The 12,498-nt window shown below is 40.8% G+C and overlaps 1 protein-coding gene across 1 annotated transcript; it reads right to left on the minus strand.

The window, feature by feature from the left end:
• Positions 1–3,166: 3,166 nt before the first annotated feature.
• LOC311230607 (uncharacterized protein) lies at positions 3,167–12,050 on the minus strand (the record flags this gene model as incomplete). Its single annotated transcript, XM_084316935.1, has 2 exons — positions 3,167–4,833; positions 11,858–12,050. The coding sequence occupies 2 exons, from the start codon at positions 12,048–12,050 to the stop codon at positions 3,752–3,754; spliced, it is 1,275 nt and encodes a 424-aa protein (XP_084173061.1). The 3' UTR covers positions 3,167–3,751.
• Positions 12,051–12,498: the final 448 nt, after the last annotated feature.

A 12,498-nucleotide genomic window follows, 5' to 3' on the forward strand; every position in this document is an offset into this window, starting at 1 on the left:
ATTCTTAAAGCAGACCACTTAAAAATAGAATATGTTATGACCTAAGACAGTTCAATAAATATTTGTGATCATATTTGAGAGCTACTTTCTCCCAAAGCCAGAAATAATAATCAAACTTGTGATGTCATCAAGTATAAAGTTTGGAGCTGCTCCATTGACAATGAATGGGAGACTGATTTTGTGGAACCACAGAATGTTTGTTTGTTTTCTTTTTTATATCCAAATGAGCTTTATTCTCTATAGCAGGGGTTCCCAAACTTTTCAGGCCGGGGCCCAGAAAATAAGGCGTCAGAGAGCCGCGGCCCAATGCAAATCGTCTGGCTTTTTTTTTAATTTTTTTTTGCCAGGCGACCGATTTTTTAAGCCAAATATCACTTCAATCCTATTAAGTTAGTTCAAGTTAGTTATTCATTTATATGTGCTATTTATGAGAGGGCTAACTTGTTGCAAAATAATAATGATAATAATAATAGCCTCATTAAAATACTATTGTTGCTTCGGTTGTTTTCAGCGTTTTATGTGCATAATCTGTTATTTAGTTTGAAATGTTCGTTGAAATAAGTAGATTTTTCGTTTTTGTTTATTTATTAAGTTAATATAAAACCATATAGTCACATTTTAGAATACAATAGAAAATAATTTTAGAATACAACTAGAAACACTGTCCTGGCCTGCTTCTAAGTTCAGTGGCCTGACAAAAAAAATAAAAATAAAAAAATAAAAAAAAAGTTTTTTTTTGTTTTTTTTTAATCATCTCGCGGCCCATCCGTGGCTGCTCGCGGCCCACCTTTGGGTCGCGACCCCGACTTTGGGAACCACTGCTCTATAGTAATGTTCTCAGTTCTAAAACAGAAAATTAACATATTCCCCTGGGTGCTCTGTGTCAGCTTTCCCAAGTTGTCTGGAGCAGCTTCAGACTTTATACTTGATGACATCACACATTTGTATGAGTTTTAGTACTGTAGTTTCTGGATTTGGGAGAGTTGCCAATTTTCACTAATATTATTGTACCGTCTTACACCAGAAGAACAACATGTATGAATACTGAATTTGGGCATAGTTCCCCTTTGAGCACTGTAGATAGATGGGAACTTTCAAGATATGCCTAAACGATGTGCTGCATGTGTCAGTCTATGCACAATGCATAAGACTACAAACAGTAATATGCTAAATGAGCAGATGTACAGATCATGTTCAAATCATGTGCATAGAATGTGTACAGAGTAGACATAACATACATCTCATTATAGACAAGATAACTGCTTTTAAAAAAAATTTGTTTCTATATCAACCTTTTAATTTACATTTTCCAATATGTAGGAATGTTTTAAAACAAGTACAAAGACTACTCTCCGAGTCTCCGGTAACACAATTTCTCATTGGGTTCTAATACATCATCATCACTGGTTTTCTTTGACATAAACACTAAGCTTGAACTTAAATTTCCCCCTGTGAATTCTCCTCATTGATCATATTCATACGGCAGCCATTTTGCTCTTATGTCATGCTCAGATTGGGATTTATTTCCACCCTGTTCCAACTGTGGAAAGAAATCCCAACCCGAGCATGACATAAGAGCAAAATGGTTGCAGCATGAATATGCTCAATTGGCTTATTTAGTGTTCTTTTTCGGAGTGAGTGCGTTTACATGCACAGCAAAATTCCAGATGTCCCGCTTAAAAAGTCTTAAAAGTGATGAAATGTTTATGTATTTTCACATACCAATTGACCATATTCACACAGTGGCATCCTCAGGATAGGAACCTAATGTGAGCATGGCATACAGTAAGAGCAAAATGGCCACCATGTGAATATGGTCAATTAGAAATTAGATTGATTAGATCCCAATTACTAATTTACCCATTTAATGAGTAAACTGTACATTGCAGGTATAACCATGGACATGTGAACTCACACAAACCACAAAAGCCAAACAATACACAGGATAACGGGTGTTTACATGCCTCAGGGTCCTGGCTAATATCGGCATGAGCCCAGTGATCATATATTGAGGTTTCTAATAGTTAGGATATTAAAGGGGAACTATTTTACTATTTCTTTCACTATTTGGGCACTTTTACACAATTCCTGTGAGTCTATGGAACACCTCTGTAATATATATTTTTTTTTTATTCATTGTTTTGTATTTCTAATCAAGTCCTCAAAAACAGCATTTTTCTACCTCAAGATCTCGAGCTGTTTTGAGCCTGGGCTCCTAAACCACTGTGCAGCGTCGGCCCCGCCTGAACATTAACATGCAGCGGTGTCTTTATGACATCACATATAGGGCACATTTTCAAATGACTCAGTTCAGTGAGGGTGAATATTGTGAGAGGAGAATTGGAAGAATGCGCCAATATGAGAATTTTGAGACATAGATCATATTAATATAAGTTCACATAGCTAGGAAACAATGCTAAACACTCAAAAAGGCCATTTATAAGATAGTTCCCCTTTAAATTATGCCAGCTATTGTAAACAGGATATGGTGCTTACATGTGCCAAATCATAATCAGAATATTTAAGTAGGGCTGGGTGATATGTAGTTCTATGTAGGGCTGGGCGATATAACGATAACGATAAATATCGCGATATATTTTAATAATCGATATCGAATATCGAAAAAAAAAAAAAAAATGCCTGCAACTTAAAGTAATTGCTTTGCTTGTCCAAATGACAATACTGACCAAATTCAGATTTCTTTTTCTCTTGTCCATTTATTTTGTTTGCTTTCTAATTTAAAATACATTTTGAAACCGTCTGTACACAGTAGGCTATGTGTGCTAGCAGAACTAGACTCCAGTCACGAGTCACAGTGCACATGTGCGGTGGTTTGTCCACCAAAAAAGCGCCAAAAGATCGAAAATAAACTAGCAGAGCCAGAACTGTTCAACTCCTCTGGAGCCACAGCCAGCAGAGAAGCCGGTTTACTTTAGCTTTTAAACCAGCTGCAGCCTGAGAACTGGAGTGTGAGGGGATGTAACACTAAAGATGGCGGCAATGACAAAGAATTGCTGCAAAATAAACATACATCTGTTGTTAAAAAAAAAAAAAAAATGTATATACTTATAACAATTCGATAATTATCGATATCGAGAAATAAAATAAAATTATCATATACCGTACTTTTCGCACTATAAGCCGCACCTGACTATAAGCCGCAGCAGCTAAATTGAATGATGTGTACATATATAAGCCGCACTGGACTATAAGCCGCAGGTGTTTTAATGTTTAATTACCATATGTCATTAGCATTGGGACACAATACTGTCGGACAAATAACAAGAATTAACTCATTTACAAGTTGTATTAAGTTTAGCAAATAAGGGAACAGATAAATAACATTTCAATGCAGTCAAAAAAGCAATATTTAGATTTTTACATTTTCGGGTTTGGTCACGTCGAGTCACATATAAGTCCGAAAAGTACGGTAGTTATCGCGATATGATTTTTTTCCATATCGCCCAGCCCTAGTTCTATGTTATTCAAAATGATCTTTTCTCACAGAATTCCAATCACAAATTCTTTATAATAACGCTACAATGTGCAATTTTTGGTAGTTGAGATTAGACTAAATCAAATATGTCTATTGTTGGTGACAATATTGTAAAAAAAATTAAAAATAAACACATAGCTTTGAATGCATCCATGATGGTATACCTTAGAAGACGGCACAACTCCCAGCCCTGTATTCAAGTGTCTTGGATCAACATCAGAATATTAATGTGTATGTGAAACACGCCCCGCTTGGTTACAGACCCTGCAGTGGAAAGCTTTCTCTAACGTGAGTGTTCATGTGCTGCTTCAAGGTGCCTCTCTGATTGAACCTCTTGTCGCACACACTACAGCCGAACGGCTTCTCTCCCGTGTGAATCATCATGTGCCTCTTCAGGTTGCCGTTGAGGGAGAAACGCTTGCGACAGACACAACACTTGAACGGCCGCTCTCCAGTGTGAGTCTTGAAATGCGCTCGCAGGTTCTCCTTCTGGTTGAACTCTTTCCCACAGACGACACAGCGGAATGGCTTCTCCCCGGTGTGAACCCTTAAATGTTTCTTCAAGTCGTGCTCTGTATGACACACTTTAAGGCAAGAGTGGCACTGAAGCGATCCGTCGCCATAAAAGTCTTGATAGGGAGAGAAACTAAGATCGGATTCTTTGCCCGCCTCTAAATCAATGCCCAAACTGTCCATGGACTCTGCAGTAGCCGGTCCAAAGTCATCGCAATCAGGATCTGTGTCATCTCCCTGCATCTCCACATTCTTCATTAAATCATCGTTACAGTGGGGGGAAAACCCTTCATGAGGAGGAGCACAAAATTGTCGCCTGGGCAACTCCCTAAATGTCATCTCCTGAGGATCAATATGAGCATTTTGTGCCATCAGTTTCAGTGCGTTGAAACCGACATGGCTTCCCTCAGTCTCTCTGCAGTCACTGTCACTGTCACTCTCTTTGACCTCAGCTGCAGAACAGCCTGTGGAGAGAGGCTGACGGCCTGTGTCTGGCTCTAACATGATACAGTCCTCCTCTCCACCAGGTTCTGACTTCACCTGTCCGGTTATGGTGTTGGTTACAAGATCATCCTCTCCATCTTCCACACTGGATGACAGGTAGATATGTAAGGGCTGGATCTGGTCTCCATGGCCATGCTCATTTCTCACGCAGACGGTATCTGCCTCATCTAGACTTTGAAGCAAGTCTTCTTTATCACTGGACCACAGTTCCTCCCGTTCCTCTTTGATCCGTGGGGACTCCCCTTGGGCCGGACTGGGGCTCCTCTCCTCCTCCTGCTCAGGGGGACCCTCCTCTTCACAGACAAAGAGATGTTGGGAGTCTGCAAGGAAGAACAGAGAAATTCTGCTGGATAAAAGCAAGCCGACTACTGTAGAGCAAGTGTAACAAAATATCACTGGCTAAGACTGGACAAGATAAGAAAAATTGCATTGTTGTCCCAGGGCCCAAATAGCTCCCGTATGTCAATTAAAATCAGAATTTCAGTTAGACACTGTATCATACTTCCCATTATCATGCAAGCCAATATAATGGATCATTAGGTGACTGGTCTATAGGACTGGCAGTTTTGTGTGTATTTACTTAGTGTGACCTCACCCCATTTCTTCTTTTTCTATTCTTCTGACTAAAACTGCCTTCCCAAGAACAAAAATGCACCAAACTGTGCAGAGCAGTCCAGTCCAAAATGACATATCTTGTAATATGGGGCCAATTGTCCTAATCGTGGTACTACAGCAATCATTACAATTGAGTTCCGGTTTCCATGATAATGCTCGCAATACTCTATTCTATTCACATTCTTAGCTGATGGCTGGCCAGTGGCCATACAGGTGGCACACATATTTGCTAAGACCATCAAAGGTAGACTGGTCTAGGGTAATTCACCTTTCCCCCTCCTCCCACACTGTGCAACATCCTGATGTGCAATATCCACAGTGCAATACCCACCCACTACCGTCTGACACTGTGATTGTTATTTGTGAATTGCTATTCTGTATATTGTTGTTATTTTGTATATTGTACATGACTAACATTGTCTTATTGTATAGCATTTAATGTTTCTGTATAAGATTTTATGTTTCTCTTTTATTACTGCACCTTAGGTTTGAGTCCCAAATCTCGTTGTATACAAATATGACAATAAAGTACAATCTAATTCTAATCTAATCAGGGTCCCCCATATTCAATTGATCATGACATTTATGACATACACGACATACAGATATACAAATATATATCATGACATTTATGACACAAATCGATCTCTAAACAATGTTTGTATGTCTCCACAATGGTATGATTCTGGCCTGGTAGGTTAAGCCACCGTTCGACGCAGTTTCTATATCTATCCCACCGTGTCTGTGTAAAATCTTGTAGACGTTCTTTCTGAACGGACGTGAGATGCATATAACATTGTTTAGAAACCATTTTGCGAACTTTAGAAGGTATTTTCTGTCCATTTTAGTCCGTAACGTTAGAGTGTGGATGTAATTTCTTTGTTGACACCGGATCGACCAATAGCAGCTCTCTTTGTTGCGAGGACCTCGCAACAAAGAGAGCTGCTATTGGTCGAGCGCAAGATATGTGACCGAACTCGCACCAATTGCGTCAAATTAAACTCTGCAGTGACAACATATCCATTCACGAGGAAAGATCTAGTCCCGACTTTAAAATGATGATTGCGCAAAATGGGCTATTTTGTCAATGGAGAACTTTTTGTTCCTAAATCTACACCAATACATCTTTCACCCAGAGTGAAAATTGTGTAATTCGCCGAGGTGGGAACGAGAATCGTTTTCTAGCCACTTCTCAGCCTTCACCATACGGCCTATAAAATATGGAAGTCTTTTTTTTAAACTTTTTATCCCCATTTCATTTTCATCCCCATTTTTCTCCCATCCCAATTTCGTATTTCCAATTCCTCCCTCCACCGTCTTGAACGTTGCTAGACTATGCCTCCCACTGTAGTGAGGGGGAGGCATAGTCGGCTGTAGTGAGGATAGAAGCCTTGCATCACGTGTCCCCTCCGGTACACGAGGAGGCAGCCTGTCGCATCTTTTCACCGCAGCAGCTCGAACTCTCAGTGGCGAGGAGTAACGCGTGGGAGGCTCACGCTGCCCCGATACTTCATGTTTCTGCCGCACCGGCGTCACCCAACCGACCTGTAGGAGTCGCTGTCCACAACGTCCCACCGGCTTTCCCACCCTCTAACACTGCCAATTGTGTTAGTATGACGGCCGGCCAAGCCGGTAGCAACGCCGAGAGCTGGGCTCGATACCAGCATCTCCTGCGTTAGTGGCGAGCGCCTTGCCCACTGCGCCACTCAGCCGCCCAATATGGAACAGTCTTGACTTCCACTGGAAATTAGGTCTGCCAAGACCCTACACATTTTTTAAACACAGCTGAAGATTGGCGTTCTGAGGCTTGGTAAGCCAAACATCCCCGGTCGTGTGGTGATTGTTTATTTTGTTAAAAAATTTGTTAAAATATGATTGTAGTTTTTATGACTGCGTGTACTGTATACTGTATTTTCTTTTAGTATTTCTGTTTTTATATTGTACAGCACTTTGGTACAACTTCGGTTGATTTAAATGTGCTTTATAAATAAAGTTGACCTTGACCGTTTCACAACAAGTTTAACACTTTGCCGCCCAACCACGAGTTAACTCGTGTTTCGATTCCACCCGTTGAGGACCAGAGCCACGAGTTAACTCGTGGCAAGTTGTTATTGTTTTATTCCATATTAATAACGGTATTAACGTCCCCGATCGACTTGCAGGATCTACCCGCATATTTGATTTCCGAAACATGCAATACCGGCCAGATCCTCTTAGGGGCGCCATCGCTCCACTGCAGTATCATTGAGGCCAAATGGGATTTTTTTTTTATTGTCTAGGGGCGTTTCATATGAGCCTGGATCCCAGCCGAACATCCTCCATCTTTGATCACGTTACCGAACGCAGATTTCAGCCTGGAATAATGGGATTTATGATCAGCCAATGGACATATTGATCTACCAGATTCCGATGAATAATGACGAAATGCTGCCGGCGATCACATGGGCTGACGGTAGGATACTATTCACCCAAATTACAGCCGGATTAGACATTGTTGTAACACGCAAGCGATCGATCAGTTGAATGTGGCTACTTGAACGCACACTGTATTGCTAATCAATAATATTAATCGGCGTCCCCCGCCGCCCCCATTTCATCCATAGATGCGCTGTAATAGTCCGGATGCTAAGCAGTTTGTTTTATTTCATTCGTATATATACAACTGAAATGGCGTTTGATATAATGTGACTAGCCTTTAGCCTCATATCTAGCTTCCCAGAAAAAAGACAAGACGAAAACTGCGATAAAGCTTATATTCACGACGGTATAAAATGACAACCAACCAATGGATTTTTATTTTCTTTAAGCCATTATGAAGGCACGGTTTATGCACTCAAGTGACAATGAGAATGGACAGATAGCAATACTATAAAGTATATATATAGCTGTTAGAAAGTACATCGGTTTGTTGACAAACCCTGGTCGTCCAGAACCATATTACACTGCAAACCGTGGTCGCCAATGTGTTAAAGGGGACCTGTTGTGCCTTTTCTGCAGTTCAGCTGTGACAAGAACCCTCCCTCTTGAAATGAGTATCAGAATTGCAGGCACAAGGGGGGCGGCTGGGTGGCGCAGCGGACATTGCGCGCGTCACCAACGCAAGAGACACCGGGTTCGACTCCGGCTGTCAGCGTTGCCTCCGGCTTGGGCGAGCCGTCACACTAAAAAATTGATGGGTGTACTGGTAATCTGGACGTTGTGGACAGCGACTCCTACAGGTCGGTTGGGGACGCCTGCACAGCAGAGACAGGAAATGGCGGGGGTAGTGTGAGCCTCCCACACGTTACACCTCGCCAATGAGAGTCCGCGCTGGCAGGTGAAAAGATGCGACAGGCTGCCTCCTCGTGTATCGGAGGGGACACGTGATGCAAGGCTTCTATCCTCCCTACAACCGGCCAGTGGGGGGAATATGCGAGCAACGTTCAAGACAGGGGAGGGGAGAATTGGCACAATGGAATTGGGATGGGAGAAAAATAGAAAAAGGAGAAAAAGTCAATAAAAAAAAGAATTGAAGCCACAATCGTCGTAATTAATAATGTGCATGTAAAGAAATTGTTCATAAAACGTGCGTGTGCAAGATGGCGACTCGTGCGTAATTATTCTCTTTTCTACCTAAAGTTGAACCTAAAATAAGTTTGACAACATTTCTAACGACAAGATTGAGTGATATTTGATCTGCAACATCTAATCTGAAAGTTGGATCTGATTTTTGTTTGATGGTACAGGCTTGCGCACCACTGCTACATGTATGATAATTACTGTATTTGTACAATAGAAGCAGCTTGCTCGTTACAGGCACAGAAACAGCCCATTGAGAACATGACTGAAACAGAGAGGTAATAATCTGAGGGCTAGATCCACAAAGAGTGGATTGCACGGAGCAAGTTGCACCCTTACTTACAATTCATTATGAATTGAAAATGGGGGACCCTGATGTAAACAAGACGAAAGTCCTTCTCTGGTCTGCATCCCCTTAACAATTGTGTGTATTGAGCCGTACTGTATTGTACCCATTCTGCAATCTGTTAATAAAATTTTCATTCAATCAATCACCGTGCAGATTCATAATGAATTGTAAGTAAGGGTGCAACTTGCTCCGTGCAATCCATTCTTTGTGGATCTAGCCCTGAGTGTTTTCTTTCAGCAAAAAACGTCTCTAAATCAGGGGACTTCAATGACCTATATTAGTATATTAACTTGTTGAACCCCTTTAAAGGTTCCAATCACACGTCTATTTTAGCCATGTTGTATAGAAAATGGCAAATATCAAAATCTTTATTTTCAGACCAACTGGTGACAGTTCCTAGGTGATAAATCCAATAGAATTGAGTAATTTAACTGAAGCTTTTATCCAAAGCGACTTACAGATTGTGAACAACATGTCAACAGGAGGGGTACATCTCTGGCAGCTAAGGGTCAGTGGCATTGTATGTCAAATAGTAAAGGGCTTGGAGGCTTGGAGAGAACAATACAGTTCTCTTCTCAAAAGTACATTTTCACAATGTCACCCCCTCGTCTGTATGGGTGTACCGTTAACTTGTGAAGCACTGGAATCAGTCAATGAAGGGTAAAGGATACTTGAGGAACACATTTACATTTAGTCATTTAGCTGATGCTTTTATCCAAAGCGACTTACAAGTTTTGTACAACAAGACAGCAGGAAGGGTACAACTCTATCAGCTGAGTAACAATGTTCATCAAAGTGTTGAGTGCTGCAGTGTAGGTTAGTATATTAGGAAAAGTGCATGAAAGTAAGGTTAGTTAGGGTTCAATTTTTTATAATTTTTTTTTCATTTCAGATAATGATTGAAGAAGTGCGTCTTTAGTCGACGGCGAAAGATTGGATGGGTTTCGGCTGTCCTGTGGTGGGAAGTTCGTTCCACCATTGTGGGGCAAGGACCGAGAATAGGCGACTTCTCTTTGATGACCCTCCCGGAGATTGGATAGGAGTAGGTCTCAGGCGGCCAGAAGATGCAGAGCGTAGGGGTCTTGAGGGTGTTAGAGACCATTGACCTTGGAGATCTCCGGTAGTCTATTTATCAGGTTTGGTTACTTTAGTTTGGGTTGGAGATCTCCGGTAGTCTAGTTATCAGGTTTGGTTACTTTAGTTTGGAGATCACCAGTAGTCTAGTTATCAGGTTTGGTTACTTTAGTTTGGAGATCACCAGTAGTCTAGTTATCAGGTTTAGTTTTGTTTCAGTTTAGTTTACTCTTTTTGGTAGATTAGGGGGAAGGGCATTGTGTGGCCCAGGAGCTTTTGTTTGGCTGGGATCTCTAAGCCTTTTTTGTTTGTCACTTTTTAGTCTGTTTATTTCTTCTGAATAAAAAAATACCATGTTTTTTATTAACTCAGATGTCTTGGGCGCCCTTTTATACGTTTCGGTCTCCAGTTCAGCCTTTAGTTGTGGCCATAGCAAAAGTCAGAGACATAATGGTATTAAACAAGGCCTTCCATACAATTTCAAAATATACCAAGGCGATTAAATGAAAATCTACTTCATTCATAAAACACGGCAGGCCTGTGTGTGACTATAGTACTTGTTGTCAGCGATGGGATTGTCTTCTTTATAGATAAATAAGCCATTGTTGTTGTAGAGCTGCACGTGTTGTTGTGATGATGCATCGCTAGAGCAAGACTCGCTAATAGAAACATGTTTCAAAGTGTAACTCAACTGAAGAAGACCGTATAGCCTGCTGTCTAGCTAACAACAAGGCTATATTGCTCCATTCAGTGTTTATTATAATAACCTATTTGAGCTCATCATCACCGACCACCGACTATCTTAAATAGTTCCATTTAAAATGTCAATATTGTAAGTCAGAAAGTTAAGGAAAATGCAGTAACGTGATACTGATCTTTTTTTCTGTTTCTGGTGTGGCAGCAATACGCTTCCTTACATTTATGTGCATAAATCGGGAGATGTTATAATGCAGATTCGGTAGATCATGTACGTTTTCAGGAGTTTCTTGATGTAGGGGAGCCCCAGTGTTTCCCATTTATTATAATTTTCTGTCATTGCTGGGGTCAACTTGAGATGTTTGATTTGAATTTGTGAGAAAAAAAACATATACAAGTTTGTCCACGGATCTAGCCTCTTTTCCTCTTAAAGTGCACCAGATCGATGCATTTAAATGTGAAATGCATACCCACCTTGAAGGGTTTGGAACCCCTCACCATAGTTTCACAAATTAGGGCACCCAAACAACATTTAGCATAGGACCCCCAAAAAGCTAGAAACGGCCCTGACATTTAATCTATATTATTATTATACGTATATTGTTCCCGCTTCACCATTTCGGGTAGGTTGATTGGACGGACAGGGTCATCGGCGTTTTATTTTTGGTCGTCATTTTTTGGCCAAGCTGCAAAGTCGCAAGTCGTCGTAATTGTATCCTTAAAAGTTGTTAATATGCATATACCTGACCCTAACCACCCCCTGCTTTAAAATGTAAAATAACTGTAAGCACATTTGTTCCGGACCGTCCGATCTGGCAGATCTACCTTGTTGGTCCACATTCATCCAGGAAACAAGAGGACCTCTTGTAGCACGTTAGCTGGCTAGCAGTTCATCATCATGAGCACATAACGTTAGCTAATAAGGGATGGGAGGTAACTTACGTTATTAAGGGACGTGGAGTTGGACAGTAAACAGTTTTGAAACTAAAACGACCCTTCAATCAATTTAATAAAACCCTAGATTTCTACAAGGATAAGACACAATCACAAACCTGCTGTGTGCAGTTTTATCTCTGGCTTCAGAGCGGCGTCCAATAGCTTGCGTTGTCGTTCTATCTCCTGCTTCGACCGAGAAACTTCCTCTTCGTACTCAGCTATCGTTCTTTCAACAACCCCGAATATCTCCTCTGCAGCCGCAGTCAGTCGCTGATTGACAAGTGCTCTAAGTATCTGTATTTTCGCCATTCTCTAATAGATTCTGACCTGTTTTACCTACGAAGCAGCGTCTTGTAGTGTTTACATTAGACCTGTGTTCCGCTAGCAGCAGCAACAATACAACTTCCGGTCCAGGTTTTTCAAAATAAAATAACGATTCCGCATAAGTCTAAAGCACATACAAGTTATCGAAAAGGCTTAATTTTCTACACGAAAACAACAAATTAAGCATTAAAACGAAACTATGCCATACAAATTACGTTTTTGTATGCTAATAACGGTTATAAAAGGTTTCATTTCATTCAGTACCTTTTAGCACTTAAGTGACTTAACAGCCTGAGACCTAAACTGGCTGAAATCAGACAATTGTTTATGACCGGTAAGGCAAACATATTGTGTTTCACAGAAACGAAACTAGATTCATCTGTACAGGATCCAGAGATTGATATCGAAAACTATTTGTTAAAGTTAGAGGTTA

Source organism: Notolepis coatsorum (genome assembly GCF_963971535.1).
Source record: "Notolepis coatsorum genome assembly, chromosome: 6".
In the NCBI taxonomy this organism is placed as follows: domain Eukaryota; kingdom Metazoa; phylum Chordata; class Actinopteri; order Aulopiformes; family Paralepididae; genus Notolepis; species Notolepis coatsorum.